Genomic DNA, 19,875 nt, shown 5'->3' with positions numbered 1-19,875 from the left:
AAACCAAACACATCGAAATCAAATATCACTTCATACGTGATTGCTTTGAGAAAAGGCTAATCGATGTTGTTAAGGTCCACACCGATGACCAACGTGCCGCCTTTTTACCAAAGCATTTGACAAATCAAGATTTGACTTTTTATTATTGGTAAACGGCATTAAGGTCAAGCAAGAGTAAACCAACATCGGAAAATCATTTTTGTAAATACCTTTGTGTTTTAAATTTGTCTTAGTTTGTTGATTTTAGGGGGAGTAAATCCAAAAATCGGAAAATCCAAAAACATCGAAAAATCTCAAAAACACAAAAACAATAGAAAAACAAAAATGAGTTTCCTGGCGAGCAAAAGAGAAAATGATAGTACATCAGTGGTCTATCCAAACCTCTTTAAACCTTAAATGAAAAACGATAAGAAGCTCTATATAAGATGTATCGGTAGGCTCACAATCATTTTAAAGTGTGCAGGGTGATATAAATCTTAAATCGACTGAAGACCAGGTGGGAACCATTCATTGGCATATGGTCTTAGTACCGAAATTTCGTTTGATAGATTGCCGAGGTTCTGAGATATTCGGTCTTTATGCTGCTTATCATCTGGGTATCATGGTTGTATCTTTTACCGAAAAATAACGGGGACGCAAGTCTAGATCTTCCATGATACTATACATACGTGTACATATTACATACTGCATTCGACCTCAATAAGTGATAAACAATCACATGTCCATATCAAATAAGTGATAAAATATCACATTCATCCGGGAGTCAAGTTCGTCTCTCTGCTGTACGAAAGTACTGACCTGTTCACGGACTTGCTCTTGTGCCCTCATGCATATGAAAATCAAGTTCCTCATTAATAAGTGATTATATCACATAGGGCTTGTTTTCAAATCAAAATAAGTGAGTATCTCACAGCTTATACGGTCAAACAGATGATAATCGGTATACTCACCGGTAAGATGAATTCTCGTGCATACCTTGATACGGGAATGTGTCGTGATGTGGATGAACACCGGTCGGTAAGTATAAATCATACCTTAACGCATCCCCTCGCCATGATTACATCTGATAAGTTGAGCTTAAGTGGACAACAATACCGATAATTGTTATAGGATGCTTATTTTAATGTTAACTAACTGAACAACAAGAGTGTTTTGGCATGACCGTACACTGATATGATTCTCTTACCCTCGAAACTCGCAAAAAGAATGTCTGTATATATTTATTTATTTACTGCTTAACTTTTATTGTCTTATTTTAAACAGTTTCGTCGTTTGGTGCATATCAGCACGACATTAGCGGTGATGTCGTTTGATAACACTCAAAGGATATTAAAATTGTTGTCTTTTAATTTCAAAAAAAAAAAATTAAAATACCAAAAAGATTTTAGGTGAGTTTTAATATAAACTTTGTAAAAGCCAAAAAGATTTTATTTCTGCTTTATTTTCGATCGTACGATGTTGGAGCTCGAGTCTTCGTTACCTGAAACCTGAACGAAAACCGAATTGACTAAATCTTCATAAATGGTCGAAATTTGCATGTTTTGAAAGTTAAAGACTAAAATTGGCAAATTTATTAAACTTTCATACTGTCGGACGGTGTTTGATTGTGACATGATCATTCGTGTGTCATTTGTTTATACTAACCATTCCAAGCAGTTGTTCTCATTACGCGTTTAGATTTCTTGCATGTGCAGATTCTAAAGGCTAGGAGAACATGGTCGATGACAGGCTTCGGAATGAAGACACGACGTGAAAGCACTTAAATAATGAGATGATCGAGTTGCCGCTGGCCATCATCAACACCACAAGGATCTAACTTCATAAAGATCAAGTTTTTTTCACGGGCATAACTCAAGGGGGAGCTTATGTTAAGGGGGAGTTTGTCAACACACTTCCTACATGATACGGATAGTTTGTTGATACACTTTCTGCTTTCAAGACGTGAAGACTTTGAAGATCCTCCGACATTGAAGACTTGAAAGGACATCAGAGTCTTGAAGACATGAAGATCAAGGATGATCAAGGTCAAGACAAATCTGCAAACATCAAAGATCGAGACAAAGCTACAGCCAAGGGGGAGTTTGTTGGTGCACTTGTGTCTGTACTTTGTCTGTATTCGGTCACGTTATAAACGATGTCTAAGTTAGCCTTGTAAGTTTGACCAAGTCAACTATCCTCCTAGTTTGTCTTGGCCAAACAGTTAGTTTATGAATGTAACATGTCTGGCTCGTAGGATAACTCATCGAAGGATAGTGAGATCCTTCGATGAGATCGAAAGTTGAACCTTCGATGGATGGACCTCGACAGATCAACCTTCGAGGTCACTGTGAACCCTTTGATGAAAGTCTGATCGAAAGATGATCTTTCGATCAGCATTCCTGATCCTTCGACAGGTTCAACACCGATAGATGATCCTTCGAGACATCTATCGGATCCTTCGGAACATACCTGCTGTGTATGGGTATAAATACCCATGCAGTGTGTTCATTTCAGTATATATGCACACAGAAGGATAGAGAGACTTTGAGAGCATTCTGTCCGAAACACATACACACACTTTGAGAGTTTGCAAAACACATTTGTGAACATTGTGCTTGTAACCGGAACCTTCATTCGTATTAATACAAGTGGTGTTAATCGGTGAACCTTTGTGTGTTTGTGTTTATACTTGTTTCATCTCGGTTTGCTTGCTAGCTTGGATTCCGCACTCGCTAGTGGGTTTGTATAACAAGGTTTAGGTTCGTCATCCTCCGAGAGGGACCTACAGCCTTTTCTTGAATATCTCAAGGTATGAAGGCACAATCTTGGATGAAATACCTCATGGGAAAAGCATTTTTCTGGGGTACAATGACAACGACACTAATATAAGTAAAATGTATTTCAGGTAATAAAATCCGGCCCATTTCAAACAGGAATTAGTTAGCTGCTTTTTTCATCTTCGCAAAAACAGAGAATGTCCTGATAACAAAAAGTAAATTCTGTTACTAACTATTCGAGGTTCCATTTTGTACATATGCGCCTGTAACTAACAACCTACATCGCAAGTTCTATTTTGTCAGTTGTGGCCACAGTTCAAGAGTGTCACTAAATGTAAACATTCCCACTAATATTTTGTCACTAAACTTCTAGAAACGGGTCAGGTATTAAAATGGCTGTTTTGGGATACGAAGATGGTAAACAAAAACGAAGCAGATATAGTTTTTTTTTTTTTTTTTTTGTAATTAAACTTAGCTATCCAGACTGGGATGAGTGTATAACTAGACATTCAGGCCACCATTAAAATTTTTATAACTCTAGCCGAGTAGCCGTAACTTATATGCTTATCCAATTCTGGTAATTTTGACTTTATAAGTCAATATTAAGGGAGTCTTTTAAAGTGGACATATAACTGACTAAATGGCCAGAATTAACTAAAGTATTAGCTTCTTTCTAATTTTCAAGGGAGAGTACTACAGCAAATTTTGATGCAAAGGGCAGATGGTATTTTCTATCTTTTGTCTCATTAAAAGACAATTATTAGCCTTGGTCAACTTTTATGAAGTGGCGGTCAAAGGTAATAATATGATTAATTAAAACACAATGTTTTTGAGTGATTTCTGGTTTTGATTATTCCTTTCTGTTTACAGGTAAAAGGAATTCACCTACTAATAAAGATTAAGGAGGAATACTGCAGAAGCTCAAGCTATTTAAGAAGTTAATACGTTAGCATGTACTGATTTATAGCCTCAAACTGCTTGTATTTAAAGGTGCGGAGTTCAGTTTTATAAACATTATGATCATTATGTTGTTTTCTTCGCTTTCTATTATTGTATGATGAAGAGTAGGGCGAAGTACATTTGATGGTTGTTTCATATACTTAAAACATATACACCAACATCTTTCATATTCGTTTGGGCTTGACTTTGTAAAGTAATTTATTTTTGCTATGATTGTTTTCCTTTCATAACATTACAATACCCGATATCATTTTCATTATTCAACTCGTGTATACAAAGAAATATTTACATATTTATAAATTATGTCAAGAATGCTTTTTCATTTCATAATGTATTTTTTATAGAACTTAAATTGTTCAACCCGTGTATCACACGGGTAGATAACCTAGTATATATATATATATATATATAAAACATTTCCCATGGCTAAGAAAGTCATTTCCCTTCAATTTTTTAAGATGCCAGTCCAAGATCTCAAGCTAAATTCCATTATTTTCATCCCCCACTCCCAAATTTGCCCATCATTTAACCAAGTTTCAATGATTACTTCCGTTTCCTAATAGTGTAATAATGAAATTGAAGTTGGACGGGTTGCATCACCTCTTCCGAATTCCACTTCTGCAACCACAAAAGGTTCTCTAAGGTCTCCGTTTACCCATTCACTTACCCTAGATCCTTTAAGTTTGGTCGTCATAAGAAATCAAATCAAAGATAGGGCAATCGCAATTCTCCCCGGTGAAGAAGACGAACAACGAGTAAGTTTTCATCCATTTATATCCAGTTTCTTAGATTGTTATAAAGGAGAGTGAGGTGTGAGGGTTTCCCTTCATGGCCATTGTCGTCATTGTCGTTGCTAACCCCACTGCCACCGTCTGGCCCGATGGTTGGTGTTTGCGGACTGATTGAAGACGAACGGAGGCGAGATTATTCAACACATTCGGCAGACCACCGGTATGATTTTTCAATTTTGAGTTGGGAAACAAAAGGGTTTAAATTATCGTATCGAGCCCCAGTTTTGTTTGGTAACTACTAATGCTCGGTGACGGTTTTTTGTGGTCTTGGGTTCTGATCGAGTCATCATCTAGGATTCTGATTGACAACATTCAATTGCATGCTGAATTTTAGTTCTAACAAATCGAATAATTGCTGCTTTAACCTTCATCTGGGATTTTGACAAGGTGCCCTTTTAGGGGTAAACGATGATGATTTTCCAACAATATATGCAGATATTTAAGGCCCAGGTAACGTTTTTTTGGAACATTATGTATGTTATTCTGACTGAATATAGTTGGTTTGCAGCTGGGGTGTTATTCGCATGAAGTTGCTTCTGTCTCGTGATTTCCCACACTCACGACCTAAACTCCTAAAGGTCCGGTCCCTGTTTCTAGGCGATGGTAACATTTCATTTATGTATTATTAGTGGTTTATGCTCGTTTAATATTTTCATGCTTGACTTTGGTGATTAGGGTTGACTCAGAGCACGCAATGGCTGAAGTAGACAACGTAGAAGATGATGACGACTTGTGGAAAAAGTTATGGTGGTTGCCAAACATGTTGAGCAGGAAAAAGGTACTAAAAGAGACAATTGATGACTTTAAGTTATATTGTGTGACTTCGTCAATCGCAAATTCATAATGAGCAAGTAATCAATACTTCATTTTTTCGATCGTAGGAAGCAATTTGTTCATCTTTACTGAATACGTAATATTACTGCAGCATCTGTCATAAATATTTATTCCTAGGTTAATCTTATATCTTTTTTTTTGTTTTTTGTTTCTTGATGCGGCACGAAGCTAACACGAAATCCGTAGGTTTGAGTTGACCCCATTACTTATAATTTTGCATATATTTGATCTGTTTCAGTGTCTCCAAGGGCTATTTTGCAAAGACCAATGGCAGGCTCTCAAGTTCCGTATTGTCCGATAGAGAAGAAAATGTCAGATTTTTGGTCACCGCTTGATCCAAGTACCTTTAAAGTGCGGGGACATTATATATACTTCTAATTTGCAACACTAAAAGGCATACCAGGGTTATACTTTGTGCATTACTGACGTTCAAAGCATTTGCTATTTGTACTTTGGGTTTTTAGGTTTGTAAACTGTTTTGGGCTGCAAAGCTAAATCAGCTTTTCTCCATTTACCCCTCCTCACCAGCAACGACAGAGAGAAGAGAGAACGGAGGAAGGTCCGCCGCCAATGGTTGTGATTCACGACGGGGATGTGACGCTCATAACAGCGGTGAATTTCAGAAAAAAAAAGGAGAAATTAGACGGAGCACTGGTTAGTTTCTATGTCATTATCAACACCTTCTAATTTCTCAAAAGACACACACAGAGAGACACAAGAAAGAGAAATGGGAGGCAATACGAGAGCAGTAAGAGAGAGAAACAGAGACGCGGGACAACGAGTACCCGGCGACCGGCCCTGATGCGTGCTCACCTCCCATCCACAGAACCAAACTCGTCAAGTCTAGGGTTTCCCAGTAGGATTTCGATGTGCTTTGCTGTGTTTGATTTTTTTTGTCAACCCTAAGGGATTTGTAGTGCTTTCTTCTTTTGCGATTTAGTGTTTTTATTAGTTTATTTGCTAACAGTTTTGATATTTATTCAGCTTAGAGCGGTTTGGTTTTCTTTGACGTTAGGTTGTCTTTCTTCTTCGCCTGATCTGTGATTGGTATGTTTGGAAATTGTTGTATCTATTTTATTTACGGTTACCACTGTATTCAGTTTGATTTACTTGATTATACCTATTGTTATTTACTTTTGTGTATACCTTAATTTTGGGGTTTAAGGTTTTGTTTTCATCGCGTTTAACCACCGCAATTAAGGTCCATGTGCTTAGTAAGATTCATGATATTTAATGAATTAATTAACTTTATTCTTTTCGCATGCATCGAACATCATTGGTTGATGGATGAGGGGTTTTCCTTGGATTATTAATGTGTTGATGATGAGTCTTTTTTGTTTGGGCTTTTTTTGCTCAATTTGGTGACTTAATGCAATCTCTGGAAAAAAAAAGGTACAATTTTTCTAAATATTTATGTTATTTATAAAGTATGAAGTGTGAGAAGTGGTTTTGTATGGGAATCGTGTTATTTGTTTGGAACAGGCCTTTTTTAGTTCTTTGTCTTCAATACGAAATGGATATGGTGGCATTCTGTTGATTCAAAGGTCAACTGCTTTTGGTTTTTGTTATAATCTGTTGTCAAAAAAGTTGCTTGCCTAATCTTTGTTTAGGTTACTGGTATAGCACTTTTTTTCTTTTGTTATAATCTATCTGATGTGGGAAATTTTAAGAAGAATAGGTGATATTAAATTTAAATAGTGTAGGTAACTAATACTATTCATTTTAGGCAAATGCAAATGTTTGTTTCTGGCCTAATGAACTTATTCATGAAGCTGGTATATGAATATCGCCTTTCTTGAAGCCTCAGCATCCAAAAAGGTCAGATTCTCTAACACATATGTCTATACTTTTTACTGTCTTAAAAATTTACAATATTCATTTCGATTGATCTTCAATGCATCTCTCTCCAACGGTACGAGGGACACATTCCACGGACCATTTATACAGTTACAATATGCATGTGGGCTAATTTATTTTATGGTAGCACAACAATATGCTATTTAGATTTATCTTGCAAGAGAGGGGACACATCATAATATCATATTGTTTCTAACAACTTAACTAGGTTTGGATGTTTGGGTACACATGATTGTTAGATTACATAAGGTCATTTGATTAAATTAGTTCTTTGACTTTAAAAGTCAAACCATAATCTTCTCCTACTGGAAACACTATAACGTTCTCTTTTCCAACCAGGTATGATTCCTTAGCAGGATTTCGGGGTGTGTTGAACCAGCCTTGCCTTGGCATTATTCCTATAAGATAAGTGTTTCTTCACCTTTTGGGCTCAAAATTCATTCCATTTGATATGCTTAACCTCAAAAGTCAATCTACCTATCACCAATTTTCAACCAATTTATTGAGGAATTTGACCATCCAATGTCCATATCTTGTGCTGCTGGAAACACTAGACTTTTTGTTAACAAGAAGTTAACCAAAAAAAGTTAACTTCTTGCTGGCAAAGGTCTACCTATAACAAAAGATAGATCTTATGTCACTGACATTTCTTGGGAAGTTGTGGATGAAGACACATGAGAAGAGCTAGATGAAGGCCTTGCCAGTAAATTTCGCTAAATATTGTATATTTATTTCAATTTCATATCGTGTGTGCGCTCGGATGTGTTTTATGCCAAAAGACAATGCGTGATGTGCGCGCATCATGTATGTGAAGCATTCATTATTAAAAAATACTAGAAAATATTTATGGCTGATCATCATCCGGTTTCTAATTTGTAACCCGCCAAGGCATCAGATGTATGTTCCAGTGAATCTTCGTAATAAGAATAGAATGTATAAAAAACCATGTGTTATTGCGTCTTTTGATTTATGGATTCTTGATCATCCTGGATGAAAGTAATACGTGGTCTTAGTTTGTAAGCCCCCGCCCGTAACGCGGTGGGTGCTTCCATCTAGTAATTATTTAAAGTAAAATAAGCTTGACATTAAACTATTTCTTTATTTTTTCCCTCTAATTTATAAGGGGTTTGTATTTGTCTTACTAAAGTGGCATGTGGTTCCTTCTGTTTTACAAAGATAAAAAGAAAGAATGTGCTTCAAATCAAGCTGCTTATTACCCTATTGGTGTTGACGTATTCTTATCTCCCCGTAAGATTGATCATATTGCACACTGATAGGAATCGATATATGATAATTGTGGTAGATTGAATTGAAATACAAATAGAAGATAAACAATCACCGAAGTGATCTCGGGCTACGCCCTTCTCCACAAGGGAGCCTCTCCACAATAGAGTCCTAACCGAATAACAAACTCTCTTCTTGACTACTAACTATTCCATACTTATTTATAAGAGAGAAAGTTACAAATACCCCCTCCCTAATACTAGAATAGCAAAGTAAATATATGGTTCCTAACAATACTCCCCCCTTAGAGAAAGTCTTGTCCTCAAGACTTTGATCAGAAGCATGTCCCGGTTTCCCAGTATAGGCGTCCTTAGATGCGTCATCCGGTGGCCGAGGCTGCCCATGCACGACCCATAAATGCCACGTAGCCGAAAACGTCAATCGCATTCCAATGAGAGGACGGTGAGACAATGACTTCTTTTCCCCTGTCAAATGGAGCTTTTCCCTTCTCACACAAGTCTAAATCAGAAAAAATCAGGCCCACAACCAATTTCTGCTCCAAACCTTGGCCCACCATTGGTTCTGAGCCCAAATTCCACTTAAGAACATCTGATAAGGCCCAATTGACACCTATCATCTCTAATTTGGCTTGGTCGGCTGATTGGTTGTCAAAAGAAGTTAACGAAGACGTGAAACCGATCCCAAGATTGGAATTAGTCACCATCGAATTAACTGATTCCTCCTCAATTTCGTGAAATTTCGATCGAACGTCAACAATCTGAGTACCTTACCTGGAGACTGAAATTGCGCCATTGATTTTTCTTCAGATCTGGAACGTATAACCTTCAAGTGTTATCTGGAGACTATTCCAGTTGATCTATTAGAGATGGAAGACCACTACACACATCCCTAGCTGATTTGGGACCAGAATCCATATCAGAAGCCGATTTAGGATGAGAATATGTAAATACTTCGCCGGAAAACCCCGATTCCGACGAACCATCGCCGGTCTTCGTCTCTTGCGACTTCATCCAAGCCAAAACGACCCGACGGAAGTCCTCCCGATCTGTAGTTAACGCGGAGAGAGAATCCTTGATCTCAGTGACATCCGATTGAAGTTTTTGAATCTGTTGCTCATGAACATCCAATCGGGCAGAGATTTGAACCGCCTCCGTGTCCATCTTCATCGAAGTAGAAATTAGATCTAGATCTGATAACAAGTAAAACCGAACAGGAATATGAATCAGAGAGCAGAGGTGAGGCAAGTCGGACCAATGATAGGAATCGATATATGATAATTGTGGTAGATTGAATAACAAACTCTCTTCTTGACTACTAACTATTCCATACTTATTTATAAGAGAGAAAGTTACAAATACCCCCTCCCTAATACTAGAAATAGCAAAGTAAACATATGGTTCCTAACACACGCCTTCTTGAACTCCCAAAAGTTGAATCATCTGGAAAAATCCCTCATTTGCTTGTTGTAAATCTTCAAGTATGTCCCTTCTAACCATTAATTTTTTATTTCATCTCGTACATAAAAAAATCATAAGGTCAAATTTCGATGCGTATACCTTTTTAGATGAGTTCATCGTTTACCTTTCTACTTAACCAGATTTTTTATGTCTATAAACTAGTCGTTTACCCGCGCGATGCGGCGGGAAACATATCAATTAGGTTGGTAAGTTTAGGGCTATGTACGGTGCGGTTTGGTTTTGAGCCATAACCAAAACCAAATTCGCGATGCAAAGGAAAACACAACACTTGTTAGTAATTCTAAGGGTATGCATAAGAAGGTTCAATTCAGTTTGGCCATAACTAAAATCTAAATTTTCGGTTAAGATACTCTCAAAATCCAATATGTTACACTACAAAATAAAATTTTGAAAATTTCGGTAAAATTAACACTACAAAGAGAAAAGGGGACGCCTCTTTCCACAATGAAGTTTCGCCCATGATATTGTGTAACTCTTCTATATAGGAAATGAACAAAATCTTGTACAAACGCATCTATGATTTTATGATATAAAATAAATTCTATACAAACACATCTGTGAGTAATTTTATTACTTCTCATGTATGTCAAAATTTCGGTACCCATTTTTGGGAATTTCGGTACTGAATGGTACCGACCTCATCCATACGGTCTTCAGCCCACTTCTGTCTTCAACCATTTTGATGGCCTAAAGCGAATTAAAAACTTGATGCCTCTTTTCAAAAAAAAAAAACATTATTTGAGAAAAACCCTCCTTTACTCGGGCTTGGGCCGGCAAAATAAACTTAAAGGTTTGTTATTGGCGAAGTTAATTTAATTTTTTTTGTATTTTTATATATTTTTTATATGTATAAAGATAAATTCAGCTCAACCCAAATATCACTATAATTTTTTTACAAGTTGAAGACCCTATTGATTTGGAGGCCTAAAGCCCAAGCCTCAAAATACTTGGGCTTGGGCTGTCCCTGGTTAATTTTCTTATTCGTATGATGTTCTATAAATTTTTATTATGTTTATTGTTTTCTTAGGTTTTTGAGTTAGTGGCGCCAGTTGATCTATCTATATGTCATAGACCTCGCAAACAGGACGGGTAATGGGTCAAAATGGGTTCAGGTTAAAACAGGTCAATTATAAAAAAGGGTTGTTTTGATTCGAGTCGAAACAGGTCCAGGTCGGAACGGGTCGAGTCAGGTTTTACTTTACTTTAACGTTATCCAACAAGTAACAAGTTACGAGTCAATAGCCAAACTTTTATGGTTATTTGCACATTTCAGCTTGAGAAGCTTACTCGAGTCCAACAACAATATCACTAATCAAAGGCCGAAAATTTGCTTCATCCTGAAGACACATCGCAGTTATTGCAACCATATGGTGCACCGTACGCATCGAAAATCGACCACGCAATAGAGGGTCCACCAATTGAACATACAACTTATAATCAAACTATACCATCTTCAGAGCAGCTACCATATAGCTACTATATCAGTTTATCTACTAATAACATCATACAGATTCACTAAAGGATCTTTTACAAAAGAATTCAAACCAAGTAGTTCAAAAAACGCTCACTCAGGTCTGCACATTTTTACGTTGACGCCAATTTCCTTATAAGACTGAACCTTCTTAGTTACTTCACGAGACAGGCTTGAAATAGAATGAACCTTCTTGACTAACTTTATTTGGTAACGAATCATCTTCCTTTTTAACAGAAACGGCAATATCATCCCCTTGCATTTTATCATCAATCTCGTTTGTATGGAGCATGTCCTCTGCGGTTCATCATGTTTAAACCGAGCAGATTGCCTTCTAGATACCGACCTGTAAAACATAATATTAGAAATAGAAAAAACTAAAAATATATAATTAGATACAAAAGAACACGTGTGCACAAACCTTCCATTGTCACCCGCACCCTTCTCCTGAACCTTTTTAACCGTAGAGCATAAACCTACATCAAAAATTTCAAAATGATCAGATGCACAATCTGTTTATGCAACCGCAAACCATCACGACACTAATTAGACTGACATTTGGATTTCTTTCTTCCATTTGTGTTTGAATGTTAGTCTTTGCTGCTTTCGGGAACCGTAAAAACTCCGATCTCCTCATGCTCGGATACTTTCGCCTTCTACCAGTTAAATTAACATATATAAATATTTATCTAATTTTTAGTTAAAAAAAAAACAAGAAAATACATGTAATATTCACACGCTAACCTTGGTTTCATTTGTTTCACATGCTTTAGTTTTCCTTTTTCCCTGATATAACACGGAATATGCGTGTGAGCATAAAATAGAACAATATGACGATATCCAGCATATCTGCTACTAAAAGAAGAAAGAGCAACACTGACCTCTAACTCTAGCTTTTTTGCTATGAGCAAACCATTTTTGCATCCGAGCTGACGTTGCAAATCTTTTAGCTAAATCACAATAAAACTAAAAAAAAGTGTCAATGCAATTGATAATAGACATGTAAAGAAAACGGAAATTGGCCACACGAAATTGCATGATATCCTTGCCAGAATTCAAATCCTACAAATAAGAAAGAGTTAATCTTTCTAGCAAAAAAAAAAACATTAAAAAAATTTATATGGTTATGACAAGCTAACAAACCGTTAGTAGTTGACTATTTGACTGAGCAAAATGCAAGTTCTGCTACTGATTTGAGCTGCAAGTCAACCCGATCGCGTCTGTTTCGACCCGCCCCTTTTAATCGGATTCCAATTTAATTTTTTTTTGAATGGCTAACGTTGCATACCATGGGAATTGAACTATTAAATTGGACGTCATGGAACTGGTACGGACTATTAAATTGGAATTGGATTCTCCAATTTAATAGTCTGTGGTAAGGCTACTTACCAGTTCCATGACAAAAGCCGAACCCGAACCCAATTTCAATTCGCCAAATCAAGCAACATGAAAGTTGAAATTACACCCACTGCCCCACCCGAAAAGAATTAATTTGTGTAAATACTTGCTTAAATAATGCATACATGTACAGTTTTTGTAAATTACACCTCGATTGCAAAGAAAAATGCGTATTGATTATAAAATTTGTATGAGGTGCCACGCATCAATTTGGTCCAATCAATATGTATATTATATATAGTATAGATATAGATATATGTGAAAGACCTCATACTTAAAAAGAAAAAAATATAGGGCAACCACTTAAATAGCTTGTCGAGACATGTACTTAAAATGCTATCAGATCAGCATGTATAAAAAAATAGAGCTAGGGTATCCCGTGTGTCCACGAAGATCTAAAAGCAAAAATTAAAACGAAAAAAAAGGCTTTAATGCTTGTTTTTTAAAACAAATCTAATGGTTACCTCTACAACATGCGTTAACAAATCCTGGCGCGTACGAAGCACAGGGCGTGTTACCTGTCACGAAACACGTGTTAAGTTATTAAGAGTATCATCTAAAAACGCAGTTAGTTGTTTAGTCCACATTACTCACTAAATTATTAAATGAACCCATAAAACAACTTTTACCAATTCACATTACAAAAGACGATCTCAGAAACAGAAATTTGGTCACCTTTTAGGAAACTACAAGTCGTGTTGGGAAAGCACAGTTGTGGTATCCAGGTGAGCAAAAGTTGTAGCAGGAGCGGGATCCGTTAAATCATCAGCAGGCACGTAGATAGCTTGAACGAATGTAATAGAACCCTTTTTAGTTGTGGTGATACGCTCTTTAAGACCTCCAAGATCCGTAGCTAAAGTTAGTTGGTAACCGACAGAAGATGGTATACGACCAAGTAAAGCAGACACCTCAGAGTTAGCCTGCAGATTAAAATTATCATTATTGTTTAATCACACACACATTATATATTAAACTTGTGACGTAAAATAGATTTAGACACAAGTAAAAGGTACCTGAGTGAATAAAAGGCACAATAATAAGACATGTTGATTTAGAACATAGTCACCTAAATCGCGGTTCGCTCTGGTTCGGGTACGCGGTTCGGGTTCGAGATTCGCTAGATAGGACGAATTCGGTACGGATCGGGGTAGGTTCATGATTGTGCCGAGGGAAAGGTTTAGCAAAACACGAATATCCAACCTGCTCAAAACAGTAAATTAGGTTATCATTTCAAATGCTATATTTCAAATAAAAAATGGCGCACACAATGACCGGTTAGGACCCGTACGCACTAAAACTCAAACAAAAATATTAACTCTGAAACCCTCCGTTGTGCACCGCTGGGCCGAACCGTCGGGTGTGATGTTAGGTTGTTTATTTACAGTTCAAGAAACTCAAATATATTATCAAAAGCCATACTTTCACCAAATATTCTGCTATGAGTACTTTGTACAGCAGCTCGAACATTAAATCCTAACGTCAAATGCTCCCTGCACGAACCATCAGTCATTTAACAGTTCTCAAAATCAAGTGCAAAATGTCTGATGAGACTTTATTACCACTTGTAACCAACCTTACTATTTGTGAACCAACTTTGCCAGCAGTGTCTTCAATAAAGAATAAAAATTGCAGAATATACCTAATATTAACATCCCGATCAGCAACGTCTTCAATAGATTTATACACACTGGACTTTAAGATGGTAAAAACACTACTACTATATTGTAAATCGAAATAATACACCAAAATCCCCCTATGTTATGTTCTAAACCCTAATTTTTACTATAAGCCAGTATCCAGAACAACAAATCAACACAGAAAGTGTTATTTATAGATTGAACATATAAAATTAAACTAAACCCTAATGTTATTATACCAGCGTTGTGAGACATCGTAGATCTGGCTTACGATGGCCATAAGAGAAGGCTTTTGAGAATTGTTGCCGTCATAAGCCTTCAAGACCTCCTCGGAAATACCAGACTTCAATGAACATAACACATCAAGTTGTTCCCAGAGGCACCAACCATCTGCAAAATACAGTTCAAGCTATGTATCATGTGATGTACAAACAAATGAAGAATATATTAACTAACTAACCTCCAACTCCACGTTTTTTTTTTGCAATAATCAAGCGATTTTTGCAGCCAGGCTCATGATAGAGATCTTTTTGCTGACTCAAACAATAAAACAAAGCGATATGAATATGACCACTGTTTAAAGTCAAATAGAATGACAAGTTACCTAGCATTGTGCTGAATTACTTACCCTTTCCTTGACCAAACATAGTTCCTATGACATAGATACAATATGTCTCATAAATTTAAATGTATATCACAACAAGAAAAAAATGTATAACAAAATTCAATAACCTATGTGAAGAAAAAAGACCTCTATCACTCAGATGTTTGACAGAGCAAGTTGCAAATTATGCTGCTTAACCTTCTCCAAAGTGACCCTCAATTTCTGCATTCCGGTTCCACTTACTTGACTGCAATTATATAAAAGAAAAGTCACAAAAAAAGGTTTGGAAATTCCACAAACGGTGATATCATTAGCACATGTACCAGTTGTTGATTTTGAGGAACTCAAAACACGAAGGGTAAGACCGATATCAGAAATGTAAACCCAAAAGGGGGATGCAAAACAAAAAAGACTTACAGTAAAGAGAGTTAGGTTGCACCAAAGAAACCATCAGCAGAGAAGACCAGACCGGAAGAAACCATCAGAAGAGAAGACCGGAAGAAACCTTTAGTTAGGGTTTCTTACAAATCGGTGTTCATCACTGCGTGTTTTCAGTTTCATCGATCTTTGTGGGACTCTTTTCTCAACTCCCGTAACAAAACAAATGGTATGGATTTCATATTTACAGATCCAAACAATAATTACCTCAACGAAATCGGTTCATATCAAAAGTTTGAAACCTAGATCTACAATATAAATTCCAATGAATTTGGACAAAATCCAGAAAAGCACTTACTCCGTGAAGTTCAAAACCTAGACTTGAGTTTGATTCCAATGATTTACATGACGAATTGGAGTAGTAGAAACGTGATGGAGAAAAACCCTAGATCCAGATCTAAAATCGCCGAAGAGAGAGAGAGAGAGAGAGAGAGAGAGAGAGAGGAGCAGGAAGCGGGCATTTTGAAATGTTTTGAAATGAGAGTGAAACCCTGTGATGTATCCGTGTTTTTTGGTTGAAGGGTATAAGTGGAAATGGATGTTTTCTGGTGCTTAAAAGAGTTGTACATTATGCTTTAGGGGTGTTTTAAGGAAATTTTAATGACCTTAAGAAGTCCTTTGGATATGTATATTATATATAGTATAGATATAGGTAGTATAGATTAGATACCTTTATACACCCAACACTATTTCAAAATGAATATGACGGAGAAGGAATGAGTTATTTTGTACTTCAAGCTATCTGAAAATTATGAGGAACTTCCGCTTCATTTTAAAGAAAATATCAGGGTAAGATGGTCAATTAGTCATGTCTCATCTTCTCATCGTTCAAGCTTTCATATGGTTATTATACACATTTTATTTCGAGTATTTATGTGTTTTATAATTGACGATGAGGTGGAAAGGATTAGAGGTTTCCCGATAGATACCATTGCACCCTACAGGGAAAGATTGAACATCTTGGGCCGACTCACAAACTTAGAGGATCTTCAGTTGAGTTCCGCTGAAAGGAAGCTTATGAGTGCTTATAACGAGAAGCCCGTTCTCTCACGTCCCCAACATGAATTTTTCTTGGTAAATATATTTATTCCACTATGTTTTTTTACCTCATGGTACTTTTTGACGTATATTAAGTAATTTTTTTTATTAATACTTAAGACCCCATTTTGAGTAACACAAAGAACTGTACGTGTGGTAATACGGCACGAGGATTGGCTGGGTTACGGGTCAAAACGGGGTCAGGTTGTAAGGGTCAAACGTTTAAGTAATGTTGAAATGGGCCGGGTCAGCTTGGGTTGACCTGTATACACTTGGTCAAGTTTTATATTTTTCGGGATGATGTGTTGATTATAAGTATTGTTAAAATATATACACATAAGAGTTAAAAAGGGACGGGTCGAACAGGTTTAGAAGAAAAAAAAGGAACGGGTTACAGAATCAACTCATCCTGACCCAAACCCATTTTGACCCGGTAGCGAACCCAAATCAACCCATCCATTTTGCCACTTCTAATATATTCTCTGCTCATGAACCAATGAAACATCTTGCATTGTGAAAACATTGGCCGAAGTGTTCAAAAAAGAAATCAGCATAAGGATTTACATAGAAACTTTAAGTGGTCAGTTTGTTTAATGTGATGCTCTCTTTTTATTATAGCTTGCTGAAATAACAGTCATGCTGGTGCTGACTCAAATGACCACTTGTATACGCTGGTGGAACACATGGCTGATGGTGGCAAATCCGTAACTAATAATGAGGCGTTGGGGGCAGACGATGAAGCCGAAACATATCAGTGGCTTCAGTTGAAGATCAGTTAAGAAAATAAATGACCGTGTATGAGGTATATTTCAATGATATCAATTATTAAAGGGTATTAAAGACTTTCGAATAATAGTCGCATTTTGCAAGTAGGGCTATTATAGAGCCGAGTCGAGTCAAGCCAGAATGCCAGATTGAGCTCGGCACGAACTTAAACGAGCCAACTCTGTTCGGCTCATATATTTTATCGAGCTGAAAAGTCGAGCTCGAGCTTAAACGAGACAACTCGGTTTGGCTCGTTTATTTTATTGAGCTGAAAAGTCGAGCTCGAGCTCGAACTTAAACGAGACAACTCGGTTACTTTTCATGGCATTAAACTTAACATCCATTGCTTCTTTTTTCAAGATTCATTTTGCTTATTGTAGCAGATTCATGTGTCAATTGGATTGTTTGACAAATGTGCAATTCCAATAGTTGCACACGCGTGGGCTATATAGGCTTGCATATGCTGTTTCTACAGCTTATGCACTAATATGCTCATAAAAAAATCAAAACAGCGACCCACCCATTTATTCTCAGTGTTTTCAAATAGCATATGTACATGTTGACTTCTTTTCTAAAGTCTACCATGGATTCACACTTACATTTCCTTTCAGTTCTGGCCTTTTGATACAAATTGATGTTTGCTCTCACATTGGTTTCTCGGTTAATGATGTTAACAGCCTTCATGCGTTTCGTATGGATACCCTTAAATCCGGTTATGGACCCGTGGGTGATTTTTTAGTGGATGAACGGAATTGGGTTTCCATACCATCGCAAAAGAAAGATGTAATGTAGACGGAAAACGCGTGTTTAGAAGCTCAACAGAGTGAAATAATCACCAATACTCATCAGAGTGATGATGATATCGTAACCAGTGAAGTCATAACACAAGATGATGATGATGCTAAATCTATGTATTTCGAGTTACAATTTAAAACAAGTACATAACACTAAAGGTAACACTTTTACCAATTTAGAAACAAGAGTGTGATGTAAATTATATGTTTTATGTATAGTACTAAATTTAGGTAACACGTCTTCAAGCATCTTTGAGTTACTATGATATGAAAGACTACTCGAATGAAAGATGGTTGAGTATCATAAATTCGGTTTTATCCATGTATATATTTTTAAATGGAGGTGTCTCTTAAAATTGGGCCTTTATAGTATTTATAAGTAACCATCAGCCATTTGTTGCTTTTTTAGGTTGTCAAATTATGTCTGTTGATTTACTTTTTTGCTTATGTTTTTCACCACTGATACTAATTTATAGCTTTTTAACATGTATAATCTATATATCATCCACTATTAAGGATTAAAAACCACTATTATAACCGGTCACAAATTGGGTTTAATCTATGTATTTTCTTAATGTGTTCTATATTTTAATGATATAATGTCAGTTTCTATGTATTTTCACGGTTCATCACCCCGTCGTAGTGTGGGGGTACGTTTACTATATAAAGGATTTGAGACGGGCACTATGGTAATCTCACACTAATTGGCTATTCCGCCGTAACGCGCGAGTTACCCACTAGTATATATATATATATATATATATATATATATATATATATATATATATATATATATATCTTATACGAAAGCAAAATAATGGTTGACTATTTGATATGAGGTGGCTATTCTCTTTGGCGAGAGAATTGTGATTTTGGGCGGCATTTTCCTCTCCTCTCTATTTCCTTCAATTTCCTTCAATTCTTGAACCGCCTTCTTTAGATTATATATGGAAGGTTTTAATATTATTCAATAATCGATTGAAATTTTGGAACCGTTTCCAATTGTATCGCATATATACAAAATCTTGCTTTTAATCGGATGTTTCAATCGAACATTGAAGAAGCGTGCTCTGTTTTTTGTTCATCATCAGATGTAGGTCCCGTTTTTCCGGTGGATCGATAACGTAAACCTATCCTTGTTTATCAAGAACACGGTAACGGGTGCGGAATCCCCGTGACAGTGTAAACCAAACAAAGTGTAAGATAATAACACACGTAACCAAAGATTCTATATCTATTGATTAGGGATGAGTACAACCCGAAACATATACAAACAATGTTTACAGACTCTCACTAAGTCTCTCTGTGCTCATCTATTTCACACAGAAACAATGAGCGCTATATATACTAAGACAGACACAGATATGACGAAACACAAAGGACTCGACGAATCAAACTTGGCGAATCAGAAGCTTGGCGAATCACCATTATATTTGACGAAATTCGATCATGTTTGACGAAACAAACTTGTTTCTTCAAGATCCCTTTTTGTTTCGTTGAAATGAGCTTAGGCCTAACATTAATGGCCCATCATGCATTCTGTGTTGATATGAATGGCCCATGCTTCTTTACGTAAAACACATTTGAAGATTTGAAGTGATTAGTCAAACTTGGTGACATCATCATGACATCATCATGATGATGTGGCAACGGGAGAAGTTTGTGGCTCGTCGTGCTTCGTGTGTCGAACTCTGGGGCGCACGACGGAGGAATGTCGTGACGTCGGGCTTGAGCCGGACCTAACCGTGTCGAAACCAAGTCGTACCGAGCCGAGTCGAACCGAGCCGAGTCGCGTCCACACAAAGTGTA

General features: G+C 36.7%; 1 protein-coding gene and 3 long non-coding RNA genes across 18 annotated transcripts; 3 read left to right on the top strand and 1 right to left on the bottom strand.

Annotated features, from left to right (window-relative positions):
- The first annotated feature begins 2,766 nt into the window (after positions 1 to 2,766).
- LOC110881676 lies at positions 2,767 to 3,789 on the top strand. Its single transcript, XR_002559848.2, has 3 exons — positions 2,767 to 2,884; positions 3,442 to 3,553; positions 3,627 to 3,789. It is a non-coding gene; the product is annotated as an uncharacterized LOC110881676 (long non-coding RNA).
- A 376-nt stretch (positions 3,790 to 4,165) lies between these two features.
- LOC110884935 lies at positions 4,166 to 8,100 on the top strand. Of its 4 annotated transcripts, XR_004868799.1 has the most exons (5): positions 4,166 to 4,471; positions 4,625 to 5,085; positions 5,183 to 5,285; positions 5,580 to 7,159; positions 7,538 to 8,100. XR_004868799.1 is itself a non-coding variant. In XM_022132637.2 (4 exons), exons 2-4 carry the CDS (start codon positions 5,252 to 5,254, stop codon positions 5,998 to 6,000), a joined length of 342 nt encoding a protein of 113 aa, XP_021988329.1. In that variant the 5' UTR covers positions 4,166 to 5,085; positions 5,183 to 5,251; the 3' UTR covers positions 6,001 to 6,345. The 4 variants fall into 4 exon arrangements, 1 of the variants encoding a protein (XP_021988329.1); XR_004868797.1 differs by having other exon boundaries at positions 4,166 to 5,085; XR_004868798.1 differs by having other exon boundaries at positions 4,166 to 5,110.
- A 3,136-nt stretch (positions 8,101 to 11,236) lies between these two features.
- On the bottom strand, positions 11,237 to 15,946 carry LOC110884933. 12 transcript variants are annotated; one of them, XR_002561722.2, is made up of 16 exons: positions 15,449 to 15,946; positions 15,179 to 15,278; positions 15,056 to 15,079; positions 14,888 to 14,960; positions 14,667 to 14,817; positions 14,364 to 14,429; positions 14,210 to 14,280; positions 13,804 to 13,990; positions 13,466 to 13,710; positions 13,255 to 13,308; positions 12,536 to 12,628; positions 12,274 to 12,454; positions 12,137 to 12,178; positions 11,949 to 12,048; positions 11,814 to 11,868; positions 11,237 to 11,738 (listed from the first exon to the last, which is right to left on the bottom strand). It is a non-coding gene; the product is annotated as an uncharacterized LOC110884933 (long non-coding RNA). The 12 variants fall into 12 exon arrangements; XR_002561720.2 differs by lacking the exon at positions 12,536 to 12,628 and having other exon boundaries at positions 12,274 to 12,358; positions 14,107 to 14,280; positions 15,449 to 15,945; XR_002561714.2 differs by lacking the exon at positions 12,536 to 12,628 and having other exon boundaries at positions 11,239 to 11,738; positions 12,274 to 12,358; positions 15,032 to 15,079; positions 15,160 to 15,278; positions 15,449 to 15,945.
- A 222-nt stretch (positions 15,947 to 16,168) lies between these two features.
- LOC110884936 lies at positions 16,169 to 18,365 on the top strand. Its single transcript, XR_004868630.1, has 4 exons — positions 16,169 to 16,258; positions 16,375 to 16,543; positions 17,126 to 17,309; positions 17,950 to 18,365. It is a non-coding gene; the product is annotated as an uncharacterized LOC110884936 (long non-coding RNA).
- Positions 18,366 to 19,875: the final 1,510 nt, after the last annotated feature.

The sequence above is a fragment of the Helianthus annuus genome, chromosome 10, assembly GCF_002127325.2.
Source record: "Helianthus annuus cultivar XRQ/B chromosome 10, HanXRQr2.0-SUNRISE, whole genome shotgun sequence".
NCBI classification, from domain to species: domain Eukaryota; kingdom Viridiplantae; phylum Streptophyta; class Magnoliopsida; order Asterales; family Asteraceae; genus Helianthus; species Helianthus annuus.
This window is presented reverse-complemented; position numbering and strand designations above follow the sequence as displayed.

Coding starts and splice junctions, on each gene's coding strand:
- LOC110884935 (XM_022132637.2), top strand. CDS start 5,252: ATGGTGGTTGCCAAACATGTTGAGCAGGAAAAAG. Junction 5,286..5,579: donor ACATGTTGAGCAGGAAAAAG/GTACTAAAAGAG, acceptor GATCTGTTTCAG/TGTCTCCAAGGGCTATTTTG. Junction 5,693..5,805: donor TTGATCCAAGTACCTTTAAA/GTGCGGGGACAT, acceptor TTGGGTTTTTAG/GTTTGTAAACTGTTTTGGGC.